Source organism: Amphibalanus amphitrite, unplaced genomic scaffold, assembly GCF_019059575.1.
Source record: "Amphibalanus amphitrite isolate SeventyFive unplaced genomic scaffold, NRLGWU_Aamphi_draft 000153F_arrow, whole genome shotgun sequence".
Taxonomy (NCBI): Eukaryota; Metazoa; Arthropoda; class Thecostraca; order Balanomorpha; family Balanidae; genus Amphibalanus; species Amphibalanus amphitrite.
Genome location: NW_024881648.1, coordinates 673917 through 692601, shown reverse-complemented (window position 1 = coordinate 692601; position 18685 = coordinate 673917). Strand labels below are relative to the sequence as shown.

At 55.6% G+C, this 18685-nt stretch overlaps 1 protein-coding gene across 3 annotated transcripts in view; it reads left to right on the top strand.

Moving 5' to 3' along the window:
• The first annotated feature begins 277 nt into the window (after positions 1-277).
• The window catches only part of LOC122383012 (polypeptide N-acetylgalactosaminyltransferase 1-like), a 20575-nt gene continuing 2167 nt past the window's right edge, over positions 278-18685 (top strand). Inside the window, exons 1-12 of one of the 3 annotated variants that reach the window (XM_043369056.1) lie at positions 278-526; positions 765-1249; positions 1454-1598; positions 1985-2151; positions 8217-8400; positions 8883-9000; positions 10503-10594; positions 15384-15501; positions 15675-15860; positions 16667-16801; positions 17733-17846; positions 18267-18398. In XM_043369056.1, coding sequence (XP_043224991.1) covers positions 838-1249; positions 1454-1598; positions 1985-2151; positions 8217-8400; positions 8883-9000; positions 10503-10594; positions 15384-15501; positions 15675-15860; positions 16667-16801; positions 17733-17846; positions 18267-18398 — 1803 coding nt within the window. In that variant the 5' untranslated portion in view covers positions 278-526; positions 765-837. The remainder of the gene's footprint in view (positions 527-764; positions 1250-1453; positions 1599-1984; positions 2152-8216; positions 8401-8882; positions 9001-10502; positions 10595-15383; positions 15502-15674; positions 15861-16666; positions 16802-17732; positions 17847-18266; positions 18399-18685) is intronic. The other 2 variants (XM_043369055.1, XM_043369054.1) reach the window with 2 other exon arrangements.

Genomic DNA, 18685 nt, shown 5'->3' with positions numbered 1-18685 from the left:
CAAAGCATTGCAGCCACTTAGCGCTCTAGCTGAGATATGGCAGCATTTTACCTTCATAAGCAAAGTACTTTTTTCCCATTCTTATTTTACTTACGTCAAATTATCTATAAATTTTGGAAAAGTTTGTGAGTTTATTTTTATTAAGAAACTTTGTTTTTAAATTTTATTGTCAAAATACGTTTCTATTACCTTCAAAATAATGTCACAAAAAAAACAACTAATAATTATAATTGACGTCATCAAACTGAACTTAGCCGGTAAGAATCGTACATCCAATGTTGATGTGGAAGTGGAGAACAATGGTATCTTATGGAGAACCGCAAGAAAAGCAGTCGAGGGCGGAGGAGGCTGTGGTTGGTTGTGTTTTGGGTTGTCTCATGCCGAATTTTGGATGAAGCAACGACAGTGAATTGGTGGTCTTATGCAAGGCAGTATATAGGGTCTTATGTCTTGATTCGGGACTCGGTTGTTGGGCGTGCGCTGTCTCGATCAAATAATACCGCGGAAGAAGACCGGATCTGTGCAGGTGTGTTGCATGTCATTTTCATACATTTATTTCATTTTTAGTATATTCAGGGTAGTTCTCATCAACCAATGACATTAAAAAAGTGATAAATAATTTTTGATGCAGGTGGTTTGTTGTTTGTAATGCTACAATTGGTCAAACCAGACTTTTGCTTTTACAGGCGGCTGAGACTCTTGAAAATTGTAAAACTCGACACTCAGTATTGTGATCTTTGACACAATGCTCACTTTGTTGGCAGGACTTTGGCTAGTAGTTGGACACCAGGAGTGAACTACTGCTTGAATTCATCGATTGTGCCACAGCTTTTCAGCATGTTTGCATTTCTGACATCAAGAAGAAAGCGTTCTATATTTTACAAAGTATTCTGTGTTATCATTGTCTTATCCTGTTTCTTGCTATGGAGAAGAAAAGGTGCTCTCAGAAGTGGGGGGACTCAGAGTGTTGCAGATCAGTTAGGTGACTTCTCAGCAAAGCATAGAGCAGGACTGAGTCAAAACAGGCGAAGCGAAAGATCTGAGGACATGCCAAACTTTAATGCCATTGACAATGATGCTTTGCCGGTGAAAAGTATACCCAACTATGATGTTATCGGAATGCAACAGTCTGAGGATCGACTAAGAAATGAAGTAGATGACATGAGGAATGCCTTTGGAATATCGCAACACAAGGGCCTGGAACAGTACGACAGTGAGATTGACAGTGACCTCAGGAAAATTGTGCCAGGTAAGAAACAACATTTACTGCCTGCTGTCTTTTTGGAGGTTAGTGTTACACAAATGTTTTCTATAGAGATATGGGATAGTGCTTACTTGTGCCTGATCGATTGTTGATAAGATGAAAGATACAATTACTGTAAAGCGCTAATAAGTGCCCAACTTCATATCACCCATGCCGAGTTGATTATAACCGCCCCACCTTCCCGGCCAGGTCTGGGCGCCGGTGGAGAGCCCGCCCACCTCTCGGGGGACGAGGACGCTCTCGCCCAGCAGCTGATGAAGAAGGAGGCCTTCAACATCCTGCTCAGCAACAAAATCTCGCCGAACCGCACCGTGCCGGACGCCAGGAGCCGGCTGTGAGTGGCCGCGGACAGGCTCCTAACGTAGCGATATATGGTGCCCTGGTATGCTGGATATGTTACGGTACCACATCGTTGTCATTTTTTATGAACGCTAGGATTATAGTAAGGCAGTTTTGCAAGACAATGTTAATTACTATCAAGTGCTCGCGCTGTCATGCTCGTCCAACGACCAATTTCTTCTATAAGTTAACCACCCGATTTCATGATTTAGGTATTGAAATGACTGACCCGGCAATGAATTTTAACATTTTTTTCCAGCATCTTACCCTTTCGACTCGTTCCAAAAAGCACTAGCGCACTGACGGTTTCGGTGCGCACCCGCCGTCCGGTGACCCTGTCCACTGTGCGGCGTGGACAGCTGACACCGACCCCCGCCGCAGGTGCCTGAGTCGGACCCACGACTTCGACCTGCCCACGGCGGACGTCATCATCATCTTCACCAACGAGGCCTTCTCGTCGCTGGTTCGCACCATCCACAGCGTGATTAACCGGACGCCGGCGCGGCTGCTGCAGCAGATCATCCTAGTGGACGACTTTAGCGACAGAGGTCAGTCACGGACGGGGCTGAGAGGGGCCGCACGACACCCCTGTGATCAGCAGAGGAGTAGTGTGTGACGCCTGACGGTATGTGTGGATGGTCTGTGATACAGCTCAAGTAATGCCACATTATGTTTCCTGATCGGCCTAGACCAGCCGACTCATGCGGGACTATGCTTATTGTTAATAGACCAGGTGAATGGAGCAACGTCGGCCATGCCAACATTTCCGCGCACAGGACATGCTTAGTCGTTCTGCTCTCGGTTTATGCCGAAAAAAGCCGTCTGAGGGGGATAGGTCCACCCACGCCCGCTCCTATGGCGTGACTCGCGCAGCAGCTGGGCGCACCGGAGCGCAGCCGGGCGCGACAGCCAGCCTCAGCGCGTGACGCGAGCGACCCAGGTTATGCACCTGACGGCTCACCGGTGCTCAGCGCGACCATGACTTTTTGCGTCATTTTTCTGCCTAAAAACGGGTAGAACAGGAGCGTTGTTGTCTGAAACGATCGTTAATCGTTGTGACGCCTTTACCGTCTGTGCTGGACAGATATCCGCGTCAGTAAAAAACGTTTCGGTGCGCGATTTATGGCTATCCGCTGGTCGCCTGGGCAACCTGTTTTTGTACCGCTCCCTTCCGTGTTTTTGTTGTCGAATGCCAGTTGGGACCGTCTAAGCAGTCGGTGCACCCCTATTCCCCAACAAACAACAACAAACAAAGGACCGTCCGACTGGACGTCGGGTCACCCCGTCTGCAGCCATTGAGCGGCGAGCGTGGAGGAACAGCGACGTCCGATCTGTTAGAGTTGGCGATAACTGGCTGACTGGCTTCGGAATGCTGTCCCAAAACATGACATGTTGTTTTCTGATAGCCAAGAAAGTGGGCTAGCGAAGCATTTTATAATCGCTTGAGTCTGACAAATTTATCGGCCATCTTCCGTGACGATGGCATCACTGACGCGATAGCGATGTTGAAGGACGGCATACTGGTCCCAGACTATCGTCAAAGGAAACAGTGACCACCAGAGCGGCTTGGAACGGGCTCTCACTGTACCCTGTCGGCACGGAGTCACCGGACGACATCGCAACTGAGCTGTCCCGGGTATACTATTCTCGCACGATTATTTGCAATACAAAACCAGACCAGCCAAAAGATTATAAACACCTTCCGTCTTAACGCCGCGCATGTCGCTAATAATGGTTTTCTTGGTGGACGACCGGGCAATATTGCTATAATTCATATTTGTCTTTCAAGATCACTTTTTGCTTCTTAGGTCACTGGCTTTATTTCTTTGGCATCAAAGCTGTCAATAACTATAATTATCACAGGCTCCTCAATATTAGAGGCTATATGTAATACATATTTATGTTTAAAACACCCCGATTTATTTGGTTCCTCGAATAGCACGTGGTCCGCCGCCGTCCGTCCGCCCGGTGACCGGGTTATCTGTCGGCACGAAATGTCACGGCGGCGCCGGCTCCGGCCGGGGTGACGTCCCCACCTGACCTTGGCGGCGGCTGGGCGGTCCGTCCGGCCGCTGCTCGCCGGAACGCGGATCAGAAATGTCAGTGGAACAGTCCGGGCAGCCCCAATCATCTGACCGCGGCTCGAGACGCGGTCAGGGGTGGCCCGCAGAATGTGGGATAGTTGGTGGGGCGGGGATTTTACGAGGTCGAGTCAGCTGGTCTGCCGGATGTTTGGCCGACGGGTGTTTTATCGAAGGTGAGGCGAACACGGTAGAATCAGCAAGAGCTGGTCGAGGTGCCGGCTTTCTGGCATAGAGCCGTTCGAGTTGCCGGTTTCCCCAACACTCGGGCCGCTAGTCTCATTCTTTCACTCCTCGTGGCACCGATTGGCGGGCGATACGCGGCGGGTGGTCGCTCTAAAAATCGACCTAACGCCGTCGGCGGGCGCTCCATCACACCAGCCTGCTGCGGGGTTAATGAGCGATTATTCCCTGGTGGGATGACAGCTCGTAGGCCATTGTTGCGCCGCCCAGCCACCATGCGGCGCCAAACCCACCGGGCTGTGGGGACGGCAGTCAGGGATGACAGCGGCTGCCGAGCCGGCAGTGCCGCGCCGGTGCGCCGCCGCCGTGGGCGCCCAGGCCGCGGTCAGTCACGATGATGGGACTGGTGCCGGTCGGCTGCGCCCGCTGGCCTAGTAAAGACGCCGCCGAGGGGAGGATTGTAGGGCGGCGGCCTGCGCTGCAGCGGAGGGCTTTTAGCACGCTGATGGACGATCAGCGTCTCGGTCTGCAGTGTGCAGAGTGCAGCTGGATGCGGGTGGGGCCAATAACTGGGATGCTACCCTCGTCCTTTTGCGGTTTGCCACCCGCCACTGCAGTCTCTAACGGTCGTGTATCGCTGACATCTCGCTGGACCGTGTCCGCCGTGAGTGGTGTTTTCCAAGGTCCATTGGTTACAGTGCCGGTGACTCGCCGCAAGGCGCATATGTTGACTGGCCAATCTTATTTGATACTAAGCTGGCCCGGGTACTGGTCGCTCCAGCACTGCATACCCGCGGCCGCGTACCACCGTTTTCAACCCGCGGTGCCCTTTCAAAGTCTCAGTCTTGGGTGTTGAGTCCCCTGCTTGGTGCTGGTTCTGTTGCTGTCGCCGTGTTCATGAACTATTGTGGGGCGTTCCCGTGCCGTCGCTGAGTTCCCGTGCCGGCGGCGGCCGCGCGGGACGGCGTCTGACCGCTGCCGGTCGACACGCCGATCCTCCCACGGTGGGGCACGCGTCAGCTCCGACCCGCGGCGGCGGCACCGTTACTGGTCTGCGTGGAGACTGGACTGAGCCGACCTGTAGACGGTGGGCTCGATCAGCTGACGAGGTGTCACCAAAGGACGACAGCTGAGAACATAGGCGACGAGTATGCCTGGGACCTCGAGGGTAGACAGCTTCCGATTCCGGCTTCAGCCTGAACAGGTGGCTGAGCCGATCAACCAGTTGAGCAAACAGCAGCGTTCGGGGTACGCCGTGCCGTCGCCTGCTGGTCGTTGTTTGGGCTGAACCACGTGGGTTCCGGAGGCTTACTAAACCTTGACCCCACGATTGGACTCCAAGTCTGCATGCCGGTTCCACGACTAAACCCGACTAAGTCGCATAACCTCCGAGTCGCTGAGGCTCAGATAACTTGTTTTGGGCCGCTGCCACTCATTCCTAGCTGAGTCGTATCTTCTGGATTCCTCCGCTGAGCCTGTCTGAGTTGTCCGGGGCGCTGCGGCTGACCCCGCGGTACCGGCGCCGGCAGAGCCGCCCGGCCTGCCGGTCCGCGGTGACTGGAGTGCCGCCGTCCGAGTGACGTCACCGCGAAGGTCGCCGGGCACCGAGCGACTCTGCCCTCTCGCCTCTCCACCCCCTCACCGCGGGGAGACGGGGAACCGGTCAGGGCCGCCGTCACCTCTGCCTTCCCTTTCTCCGGCGCACCACCTCCCCATGTGGCCGACCGCTTTCTCCAACAACGCCATCAGTCTCCGTAAAAATAATGGATCCAGCGAGGACAGGCCGAGTTTGCCAGCGTTTCGCCGACTCACGTAGTTAGTTGGCCGGACCGCCGCTGTGGGCTCCCGTTCCCGTCTCTTTGTTTCTGTTCCTCCCGGCCCGACCTGCGCTCAGTGGTTGGCCGCTCGCTCTGTTGACACTGCCGGCCTTTGCGGACGGCTGTGCCGACGGCGCGGCCGCCGGCGGGCTGTTTCCGTTCTGGCTGGCGACTCCGGTCACCGTTATAGTTTACCGTCGGCCTCCCAGCTGCTGATGTTGGTATAGGTACAGTCATTAGTTGGAGTTTGGACAGACTGGTTCGATGGTACGGTATGATTCTGGTTTGGATTGGCGGAGGAGCGATTTGGGGTCAGGAGAACTAATATTGACTCTCAAGTTCCCATTTTGTTTCACTTCCCTGTGCATTTCAGCCCAGGGAGCCTGGTTCTCCCCTTACCATCGACTATTGTATGATGTGGCGACATTTGGTTGGTGGGTATTGGTATTGACCGTCGGCAGTGGCCAGCTTCGCCGCTCCCGGTCGGTGACTGCCGGAGCTCAGCACAGCACATTATCCGCTGCCGGCTGATCCTCTCTGACGCAGCTGGTCCCGAGTGGAGCCGCACCCGGTCCGCTGATCCTGGCACACCGGTGGGCTAGGTTGGTGCCGGACCGGTCAGTGTCGGACCGCTGGTGTCGGGTCGGTGACTGCTGCTGTCGGCAGGACCAGTATGGGATCGGTGTCGGGTCGGGCCAGCTCCGTGTTCTACGGGAGAAAAGGCGGCAGGCCGGCTCACTACCGGGTCATTAGTTATTTCACACAGGTTTTTGACGGGCCCACATGCCGTATGTAAATGAATCCTCTCTCCCGCCGCTGATGCTCCGCCGTCGTGTGACGTCTCTGGCCGGCGGTGTCTGTCTACTGATAGCAGCCCGGTTATGTGCGCCTGCCGACGGCCCGGCGCGGCCAGGCTGGCTGCGTGCCGGCGCCGCGCTGATTCCCTCCCGGCCGGCCGGCCCGCGGTATGGGCAGCTACTGATCTGGAGCGGCGGCCGCCCGGCTCGTCTGCATAACAAAGCAAACCCGGCGGGCGGATGGGGCTCCTCACTGAGAGGAGGCGCTGGGACTGCTGAATACTGGACAGAGAGATGACATGCCTGATATCGTCTCACACGTCCCTACAGCGTATAAAACTCGCCTGTGGTGTGTATGGGAGTCGGTGTTGGTTCTATTCACGTCCCTATTGTGTGAGTTTGCCAACGGCCAGAGAGCCGTAACGCGCTGAGCCGCACTGTGCACTGTGCAGTGTGCAGACAAAGTGCACCGTCACGCCACGGTGCGTGTGACACCGTGTTTCGCTCTGTGACGTGTCGTGACGGATGGCACAATGTGACGGGGTGGTCACCATTTATTTCCCTGTGACGGTGTGCTTGTGCTTAGCGTATCGGCAGTTGAGCGTCCTTAATAGCCTTAGACCTATATTGCTTAGCGATGTGTGTTGTGTATCGACCACCTTCCTTACACAGCCGATCGCCTGTGCCGCGCTCCGCCCGTCCCACTGTAGGTACCGGTACCGGTGCAACTGCCGTCACCGCTCGTCCCGCCCGGCCCTGCCTACCGCTGCCTACCGCTGCCTACCCACCATCGCCGCCGCCGTGACGACTGCGTGACGCTGTCGAGCGGAACGGAGCACGTGACGCAGGCGGCCCGTGACGGCCGGCGCCGCGTCGCGACACCGTTCGGCGCGCGTCATGGCCCGGCCGGTGTCTGCACGAGCGGGGACGGTGGATAGGAGAGGAGCTCGGTGGATAGGAGAGCAGAGGTGGCACAAAGTGATCTTCGGTGGCACGTGTCGTGCTGCGGTGGGAGGGAGGGTGACTCGGAGAGGGGGCGCCTGCTACCTGCAACACGCGCACAGACCGTTCGCGTCTACATATAGATGCTGGCACGAACGGCTGGTTTTTTGACAACGCATCGCATGCTAGGTAGCTGGATATCAGGTGGTCATGGCGAGGCGATCAACTCATGGCTGATGCGGCTAATCATAAGCATATATATGGGAAGCAAAAAAAAATCATGAACCTAACTTGAAGAAAGCTTGTGAGCGTAATTTTACGCGAGCTATTCGCTGCTCTTCGCGACCATGAATAATAAGCTCACAGGGCGGAGCAGAAACGGACCCGGGATTGGCACTCGCTGAGCGTTCTGTCTGCCTTTCCGCTGGAATTGCGATTCTCGCCATCAGTCAAGCGTGAATCCAAGGTCTCGCCTTCTACCGCGTCCTCTGGGATCTGTACGTCCGTCCTGTGTCATCACAAATACGAGGTTTTGGGCAGCGACTGCCCATCCGTAGCACAAAGCGAAACTGAACCGACTCAATTTCCAACTGTTCTGGGGTTTTGCATGGCTGACCTAACGGGTGAACTTGCCCTGGTGTGCCCGTCCATCTCAGCTCATCATCACCGTGACTTACCCCATGTCTGTCGGTACATCATTACAGCGCCCATCGCACCGCTATCCGTCGCTGTCCTCCCACTCTCACCCCCTGTCTCACCCCGTTCTCACCCCCTTTCTCCCCTCATTTTCCAGTGGAGCTCGGGGGTAAGCTGGAGCGGTACATCGAGCGTTTCTTCAACTCAGGCCGCCAGCTGGTGACGCTGATCCGACTGAAGGCTCGCTCGGGTCTGATCCGCGCCCGGCTGGCCGGCGCTCACGCCGCCACCGGCGACGTACTGGTGTTCCTGGACTCGCACTGCGAGTGTGGTCTCGACTGGTCAGTAATTAGGGGGGGACTGGTCAGTGGCGGGGGGGGGGACTGGTCAGTGATCATTGGTCACTTGGTCAGTGGCTGGACGAAAGTCTGGTTAGTAGGGGGAAGCACTAGTCACTGGTCGGCGTTTGATACAGAAGGCGGGAATTTGCTTTTAGCCAGCAATACTGTGGAATTTACTGTGCTGGATCGGCGTAATTTATTGATGAACAGACATTGCGGTGCAGGTTTTGGCTTTTGTTCGGCATGAACTCCATGGTTCATTCCGTTTTACTGCAGTTGTTCTATAATTCATTTCTGGGAAATGATTGGACGGGAATGAATTTTTAAAAGCTGCTGAAATTAAGTCGCTTATGTAACCTGTACCGCAGTTACCTAGTTCATTCCGATGTTTCCAGGCAACAGACATATACTCGTTAAACCAGTGTGGCCAGTTCGATTCAGTGACCTTTGCCATGTGACCCCTGACGATGTGTATTCTGTAGGATGGAGCCACTGCTGCAGCGGATCAAAGAAGACCGCACCGCCGTCCTCACACCCATCATTGACGTCATCGACGACAAAACGCTGCAGTACTACAACTCCAACGGGGATTTCTTCCAGGTAATTACAGTCCACTGTCCACTGTGCGCCGGTCCGTGCGGTGGTGTGTGCGATCTTCCTGTTATGAAAGTCAAAGTAGGCAAGGTGTCACATTTTCTGCCACATATTTCGCTCGCTGCATAAGGTCGATATGTCTAATGCACTTTGCGGCACGCTCGTCGTTGCCGAGGGCGCTATAATATCCCACTGTGACTCATAAATATGACACAGTGCGACGACGCAGCGTATCGCGAACTATAGAAGGAAACATGTATGCCCCGCAATATCGTATAAACGACACGGTCTAATTTCAATCGCATCGGCTGAGGGAAACCTCACCGCCCAGGAAAAGCCATGCTGTATTGAAAACCTTCGGCACCAAAACCACTGCGCTGTCAAGTGAACGTTCAGTGCTGAAGGGTCCATCGCTTTGTCGTTTGGGTCCTTTACTTGCCATTCGGTTATCTCGCTACAAAGTCTCATCAGCCAGGGTCCCTCCCAGCGCTATACATAGTTGGACTCGGGACGTCTCAGCGCGTCGTGCTCGTGACCCGGCGCCCCGGCGGGTCGCTCGCTCGGGCCGCTCGTCACTGAGCCGTTAGTCACACCCCGTGGTCGCCGTTCCCCGTCACCGGCCGGGGCGGACGGCGCCGGGCAGGGAGGCCGTAACTCAGTCAGGGTGACACGCAGGCGGGCAGCAGTACCGGGCTGGTATCGAGCCACAGAGCTGTGACATGGCATGACATAGTCTGACACAGCCTGACACAGACGATGCAGCCTGACACACCGACACACTGACACAGCATAACACATACGACACAATTCTGAGACACCGACACAGTCTGAAACAGCGACACGGCCTGATACACCGACACACTGGCATAGCATGACACATACGACACGGTCTGACATTGACACAGTCTAACATTGACACAGTCTGACACGTTGACACTCCAATCCGACACACGTCCTGTTCGGTGGTCCTGTTCCGCCCTGTCCGATACGGGGGTACCGGCCAGGTATCGAGCCACCCCATTGATCTGCAGTGGAGCGGCTCCACTAAGTGTGATGAGCAGTATCGGTCTATTGAGCGGCCGGCGGGCGGTGGGAGGAGTCGGAAAGGGGTTGGGCGTGAACAGGGTCTGAAGCAGATTCTCTAGCTGATGTGCCGTGTCTGCTGTGTCTTATGAATTGGAGTTGGCTGGATCTGGTTACCTCATGTTTTTACCTCACGGGCTACAGAACAATGTTAGGAATATGCTCGCTCAGTGTCGAACTCGTTTGTAATGAGCATTGTGACAAGCATGCCGCTTTTGTCTATTGTGCTCGGCTTTCTCATGAAAGCTCACAGTGAAGTATTTATTGACCATTCCGCAGTCACGATCAAGTCTTGCAATACTGTCTCCGAGAAAATCTGCATTAATTCGGCTCAAATGTCAACGACACCCAGGAACCTGTTGTTTCGGATGAATGGTTACCCTACGTATCGCGCTTTACCTGACTGAACTGTGCGTTTGTTTCAGGTGGGCGGCTTCACGTGGAGCGGTCACTTTACGTGGATCGACGTACCGGCCTGGGAGCTGGAGAGGAGAGGCACTGCCGCCGACCCCACACGGTCAGTGACACAGGGGGCCGCACCTGACACTAACATGCCCGTAGGGGTACCTCAGGTAACTAGGGAGAGGAGAGGCACTGCCGCCGACCCCACACGGTCAGTGACACAGGGGAACTGCACCCACGAGAGGGTGGAGAGATTAGAGAGGGGAAGAGAGACCGCTTTATTCACACCCATGGCCATGACCACACACCCTAATACTTCTCTATTCATACCCATTTCCACACACCCTTGGGAGGCCCGGCCAGCCGCATGAGGTCCAGTTCACCAACTGCCGTGCTCTGTGACCACGCCTCAAACCCCACCGCGGTCCACGACCGTCTCTAACATTGAACTACCTCCTACCATTATCTCACTCACGCACACCGATGACCCGGCCAGATAACCCGTTCTGCGGGCCCAGCCCCGCTGACTGCCCTGCACCTCACGGCGCCCGGTCACAGCCGAGTCACTCCCTACCGGTGAGACTGCCAGCCCGTTATTCACGGCCCGGTTACCGTCTGAGATACGGTCAGAGCGCGTGGTAGGGCGCTCTGATTTCCTCGCAGGCAGTCTGCACAGCTTGTCTGTGTGGCGGGGTGGGAGGGGGGAGGGGTGGCTGCTCTGGAGCAGACGGTTACGGCAGAGATAGCGAGAGGTCAGCGCGATAGTGACCTCAGACGGGATGTGTGACCCGCCCCGCCCCTCCCGACTGACCCTGCTCACGAACTGGATGAACGGTAACGGGGTCACCCCACGGATAGAGACAGAATGGAAGGGGAGAGAAGCTCTATAAGTGCGGTGGGCGAAGTGTTGTTGGTGTGATGAAAGGAAACGCCACCGTGGATAAACAGAACGACACACAATACAAATCCACAAGCGGCTTTAAACCACGAGGCTTCAGAATACAACCCCGCGATCCGCTTTAGACCCCAGGAATGCCGGGAATCCCGGGGCGGGGCCGGACGGGCGGGGCGGGGCTGACGCCTGACGGGATGTGCCCCTGAGTGGAGCGGGTGGGGGGGGGGGGGGAGGGACGGACACAGTCGGCGGGAGGGGTGAAAGCGGGCCGGTGGGTGCGGCCGGCTGCAACTGACGGCGGCTGCTCACCGCGTGCCGATACTCGTCTGCACCGACGTCCATTGTCTGCTGATTACCACCTGCTGATGGCTGAGCGGACCCAGCTGGTTACTATCTGCCTAGCCAGTCAGACTGTGTGCTGATATAGTTTTTCGATCCCTGTCTTCATTTCACTGAGAGCGAGAGTTAACCGACTAGTGCAGTCTGTGGAGGTAGACCGGGACCTGGCCTCTGAGTGATACTCGTCCGGACAGGTTTGAAATAGTAACCTGATAATAATCACGGTATGCCGGACCTAAGCCGCCACGTGAAACCCGAACCAATCCGCTGTGACATGTGGTGTCAACAGTGGCGGCATTCTGTCTGTTTTGTACGTGGTTTGTTGTTGAAGCTGCCTGTTGGTGACTTGTGGCGAATTTATTGGATTTGTTGTTGCTAACGGTCTCTGAGCCGCAGCGCAGCGTCCTCCCAGTGATACCCCTCCGTGCCGTCTAAGACGGCCGTCACGACTGCCGACCCCACGGCCGGCCGCCGTGACTGGCGCTTCGTGAGCGGTGTCGGTGCCACGAACACCGGGGTGTGGCGGGCACCGGGCTCACCTCCAGCTGGGAGTTCAGCCGCTCGATTAGGGACTCAACCCGTGGAACGTTTCATCATAATCTTCTGACGGACTCTAATGCGCCGGGCTATCTGCTGCTAGCTCCGGTCATGCTGAGAGCTTTCATCTACATATTTGCTCCATCTGGGTCAGTGATGATACAACAGGTGCTGGACGAAGACCCGGGGCTGTGGCGGGGAGCTCGGCCTTACTGGTCCATCTCTATGGGCGGTCCGGCCAGAAGAATACAACAGCTGCAGTTAAAGCAGACTTACGAGGCGACCTAGGAGCAACATGGGAGCTCGGAATCGCACAATATCGCTGGAAATGACGCCTAACTCGGTGGAATTGACATTGAACTCCGTCGAAATGACGCCAACATCAGTGGAAATGGCAGCGACAGCAGTGGGAATGACAGTCGGAGGGTTCGGTTGTCTGAGCCGTTCGGTTTGACCGCCCGTGGACGCTGTCGCTGCCGCCTTTCAATTCGTGCTTTATACTCGCTCGTTGCCCCGTCAGTACCCCCTGTTATGGACGTAATATAAAGGAGCGCCCAGTACTCGGTGGCTGTGTATTTGTGTAATGCGTATTGGAGGCAGGGCGATTGTGTGTGGCTGGCGCGGACCGATACCCCGTCAAATGTCATGTTTTAATGGTGGCGGTAGCAACAGGGGACCTGCAGCGTTTGCACTGCTGCCAGCCGGACGTATGGGGCTGCCGCAGGGTAAATGCCAGAATCTGTCAGTTGCTATATACACAGGGCATGGCTTGTGTTTGCCAAGTGCTGTGACATTTTCATTGTGGTGGTGTTGGACGCATGAATAAGTGATGATCCGTTTTAGAACTGTCAACTGTATGATTTGTAAGGTTGAAAGTGGACATTTCGAATGAAACGGCCCAGTTTTAGCGTGCAAATCGCACGAATCCTATGTGGAAGCTCTCTGAATTATAAATGCACGAATCACTGTGTGAGCACCTGTATGTACAATTGCAAGTCTGGCGGCAGTTGCAGGAAAATCCACACTGCACACTGCACAGTCCGAAATCCACCAAAAATGTCACGGTGTCCTGCTTTCCACTACCGAGTCATCGTTCGACCTGATAATACTGCTGGCGAAACTTGCCTTGACCCTAACATTGCCCCCGGGTATCACGTTATGACCCGTAATGCCCGCTACTACACCTTGCCGTGACCTTTTCCGCGCCGTGGGCGACGGTGCCGTGACCTGTAATGATCGGGCGCTCGGCACGCGACCCGCGTCGTTTGTCGGTGCGTCTGAGCGGCCGTCTGTCGCCCCGAGGCGGAGTCCGACCGCCGGCTGATGGTGGTCCGACACGCTATTTAGGACCGAGGGAGGGGCGAGTGGGAAGGGCAGGAAGAGTGTCGGTCAACCCTGGAGCACTGCGGCGATGCAGGGCTATGTGTTTGTCAGGTAGGTGTGTTCAAGTGGAAGAGAAGTTTTGCCCCGACAGATGTTCCGTGCTCCCCGGTGTTTACAGCTTACACAGCTGTGACGGCCGCCATCGGACGGTCGCTCACCGCAGTCAGCCGTCCAGCCGGCGTCGTTTTTGTCGCCGAGTCACTGACGAGTTACCGACCGGCTGGGACGGGCGCCGGTATTTCTAACGGCGTGCCAATGGCCGCGTGTGAGGGGCCGCCGCGGCAGACGGATAATCCCGGCCCGTCCGCCGCGCTGCAGACTTGTCTAGCCATCGATCGTAGAGGCGACATTTCGCTATCGCTCCCGCGTGACTAGGCTCGTTTTCGCGTATCCAGTGAGGCGTCGCCGCTAAGTGGATGACAGTAACCGACTCGTTGGGGGGACATCGTCGCCGCCGTCGCCGCCGCGGGCGCGGGAGCGACGGCCGCTGGCGACGGGCGACTGTGAGAAGCCCGCCGTTCACCAACAGAATATGGGAAGACACGCGATCGAAATGTGGCGACCATCGCCGATTTGGCCAGCCCGTGTGACGACAGGCTCCGTCCCGCCGGCTAGAAATTATCACAGCGTTCAGCAGGAGTTCAGTAATGTGGCCATCGGCAGTCGGATCCATTCCAACGGCTTCGATCGCAGCGTGCGGCAGAAGCCTTTCAATCTCATAAGTATTTATGAGATTAGAATGGGCCCCAGCACTCAGCAGCTGGCTCGCGTGATATACTGAATGGCGCTGTTATGGGCTGTGTCACCGCGTGTGCCGGTGTCAGCGGGTCAAACGACTGACATTGACGCTGACACTGTGGGTAGCTGAATCGGCGGATGCTGCTGCAAACGGTGAACATTCGTCGTACCCCGCTCAGTGGGACGTTGGGCGTTTCCCGGCGCCTCTTGCACATGGTGCGTCGTTTGCTGGCGGTCTGCACTGCCCTGTCTGACCGACATTCACAGCCCTGTATTTATACATATGACACAACGCCGGACTGACCTCTGGTGAAAGCCTCGCTGACCACTGCCCGGCAGTGTGCCCCTGTAGTCACAGACTGGTCTGTTGATGCCTGCCAGCGATGGTGTAAGCTCGATGACTGTGTGCATTCTGGTTTAGATGTTGTGGAGGTCCGGCGATGACTGCTCTCTTGCATCTTATCTGTGGTGGTTGTGTAAACCCTCTTGTTCACTTGACTTTCTGCTCGTTCCCTTTCTAATCACGGGCCTTTCCACCCCGTAGGCTGCTGTTGTAGCAGGCTCATGGAGGAACAGATATTATTTGTATCTCGTGACGAATAACCACTAATGATTGTGATCTTTTGACCTCTCTAATTTGCACGATCCCAGGCCAACTGCCCCATCGGATGGACTTTCAGAGCACGAAACCTGCCAAGTCGTTACCTTTCAGTTCCTATCCGATCGCATGTCATGAACTGCAAGCTCCTGAATTACTGATGATTTGTGATGTTATTACCCCGGCTTCAAATGGCTGACCTTTTATTTGACTGACCTTTGATATGACCTGAATATGATAGTGATGGGTGACCTCGGACGGTTGACCGTTTATTATTTGGTCTTATCTTTGTCCTTTGACTCGTCCCCTCTGATCTCTGGCTGTTGACTTCCGACGGTTAATATGGCGTGTGACCTGCCGTGTGGCCTGCCGCGTGACCTGTCATATCACCTGACGCCTTCCTCCCGCCCGCAGGTCACCGACGATGGCCGGCGGCCTGTTCGCCATCGACCGGCAGTACTTCTGGGAGTCGGGCAGCTACGACGAGGGCATGGATGTCTGGGGAGGCGAGAACCTCGAGATGTCCTTCAGGGTCAGTGACACCTCTGCTATAATAGACTTCTAGGCAGGCGAGAACATGGAGATAATGAGAGAGAACCTCGAGTGACGCCCACCGAGGCAGCGCCTCTGATCTGGTGTCATTTCTAATCTGTGAGCTGTATATTGATCTGTGAACTAATCCGTGTCTCTCCCCTTCTCGTGCAGATATGGATGTGCGGCGGTAAGATCGAGACGATCCCGTGCTCTCGTGTGGGCCACATTTTCCGCGACTTTCACCCGTACACGTTCCCTGGTAACAAGGACACGCACGGCATCAACACGGCCCGACTGGCAGAGGTGTGGATGGACGACTACAAGCGGCTCTTCTACCTCAACCGGCCCGATCTGCAGGTATGAGGGGGGAGGGGGTGCTGTTCTTCTACCTGAACCGGCCAGACCTGCAGGTATAGGGGGAGGGGAGGGGTCAGTGGAGGGGGTAGCTATTCCTACCTGAACCTGTCCGACCTACAGGTTTGTGGGGGAGAGGAAGGGTGCCTTTTGACGTTTAGCGGTGCAGAGCACGACATCTAGTTTAAAATGTTGCGACAGCCTGTGAGCATTGCAGTGCATATTGGAGATACCAGACACGGCTACTAGCCCACTCGCTGGAAGGCTGACTTTGGCACGGGCACGGAATTCTCCTCCAGTACCACGTGACTCGAGTGTCTGCTCCGCCACGTGGCCCCGGCCTCCCACCTCCTGTCTGACCTCCGAGGCCACACTGACCACTGTCCGTGGGAGTTATAACAGGCCACTGCCGCGCCGGCACGGCCCCCTGACCTCAGCGGTATGCGGTTTGGACGTTCTGTGGCTGTCTTACTGACGGTATATATGACCTTCACTGGACTCTGGCATCTGTCTAGACTCACGAATTGCCGATCAGGGTTCCTATGACCTTATGAACAGAACGGGTTTTCTATGGTAGAGATTCTTGTTGGTATCTCCATTGTTCATGGCCTCTGTGAGACATTTATGTTCCATCGTTTTGCCTTTATTTGTCCTTTACCTCTGTGGTTGCTGCATGGGTGTACCCCCGTGCGTACCCTGTCCCTGTATGTTTCCTTCGCCGCTGTTCTGGGCTCATTGGTCCCCTGCATGATCCATACCGCCTCCCTGTGACCCCTCAGTGACCCTCCGTGATCCGCTGTGCCCCTCAGGAGATCGACATCGGCTCGGTAGCCGAGCGACTAGAGTTCCGACGGCGGATGAAGTGCAAACCGTTCAAGTGGTACCTGGATAACGTGTTGCCGCAAAAGTTCATCCCAGACGAGAATGTGCAGGCCTACGGGCGGGTGAGTCGGGGACTGAGACTATCAGTCAACGTGATCAGTCGCGGCTCAGTTCAAGATGAGTCATTTGAATTTTTGCGATGAGGGTTTGATGTGGACGAAGTCGGAAATTATTTTTCATATCGTTGGCACGCCAATAAGCTCCTCTTTTGTTTCAATGCTACTTCGATTGGGATATTGTGTGCTGTAGGTGGAATATTTTGCTTAGTCGACATTCGCCAGATATTTGAACGATGAGCTGCACAAAGGGCGTATGACCTTTGCTATTTTTTGCTGCACTGGTCAGCAGCTGCTGTGTCGCAGTGGTTCCGGTCTGTTCTGTACCATGTACCATTGTTCACCAGCGGCCTATGTTGAGGTCGGCTGCTGTGTGTGTCGTGTCAGTCTGTGATCCCCCCCCCCCCCGCCCTGACTCCGTCCCCGACTGACGCCGGCGCGCGGCAGGTCACCTCTGTTATAGCGCCCCTGTGTCTGGACAATCTGGACAGGGAGAATGACAACGGCGACGCCTACCCCTTGGGCCTGTACGACTGTGTCAACGCCCCCTGGCGCAACGAGGTACCCCCGCCCCCATAGACAGGGCACGGCACGGGCGCACGGACACGGACGGACACGGCTACACCCCTCTCTCCACTCCCGGCACACCCCTCTGCCTAGTGTGGACTGGCCCCCTTCTCTGTTCTACTGTCGCCTCTACCCACCGACGAACAGCGGAGTTAGACGATCGCCCCTGGTGACACGGACATTGAATGTGGACGCAACCAAGGACTTTTGGGGACTTTGCACCACACCCGGACATTCTGGTGACCTTCCAGACTCTTACGCACCCTGGTGACATTCCAGACTCTTACGCACCCTGGTGACCTTTGGTGACCTTCGGTGACCCCTGGGTGACCCCGGGTGACCTGTCTCCCTCACTCTGGGCCTGTCACAGGTGGCGAGTAACAAAACGACGCCGCGCCTGTGTCTGGACATGCTGCAGAGGAACGAGGACTCGCCGTACAACCTGGGGGTCTACGTGTGCCACAACTACGTGGCCGCCTCCCAGGTGGCTGACACAACCTCCCACCCGCTGTCACGGCGCACTCATACACCTTCTGTCTGGTCTCATCCGTTTGGTAGCACATTGACGTGTTGGGAATGTTTCTTATCACGCATGGTTGGGCTATGGTTCTTGGCTGGATGGCACGAAGGATGCACTGCTCAGAAGGGTGTAATGTTGGTATGATTTGATGCATTATGTTGGTTATGCTGATTGCTGATTAAACCACCTGTCTGATTATTTCAGCTTCTAGTCACTCCGTTTTGCTATCATGTTCTGTCCCAAATATATATCGCCAACTTGCCAACCAAAATACAGCTTATTTGCTTTCAGCTAAGAGGTAAAAATTCGTACTCTTGTGGCTTGTTACGTCTCTCCCTTCCCGCCACTCCCCGCCCTGACCCTTGCTGTGTCGACCGCCGTCAGATGTTCTCTCTGAGTAACAAGGGCCAGCTGCGCCGCGAGGAGGTGTGTGCCACCGTCCAGCGGCGCTCCTCGCTGGTGATGATGACCCGCTGTACCAGCGGCGGCAGGGACCAGATCTGGACACTCGACCCGGTGAGAGCGCTGGCTGGGCTCGGTCGGCGGAGAGGGCAGGCTGGGCTCGGTCGGCGGAGAGGGTTGGGGCTGGTGAGAAGGGTCTGTGTGCCGGATCGCAATGGGTTTGGCGATTTTGTCTTGCAATGGGCTTGTGCTTTCTAGCCAGGGAAAGAATGGTAAAAGCGTAGACTTTTTGTGCAAATACATATGCATAAGTGTACAGTGGCCTGTGGTAAAATATATAATACGGGCAGCTGCAAGAATTGTATCTGTCGCATTGAACATTCTGGCTCTGGTACTTAGCA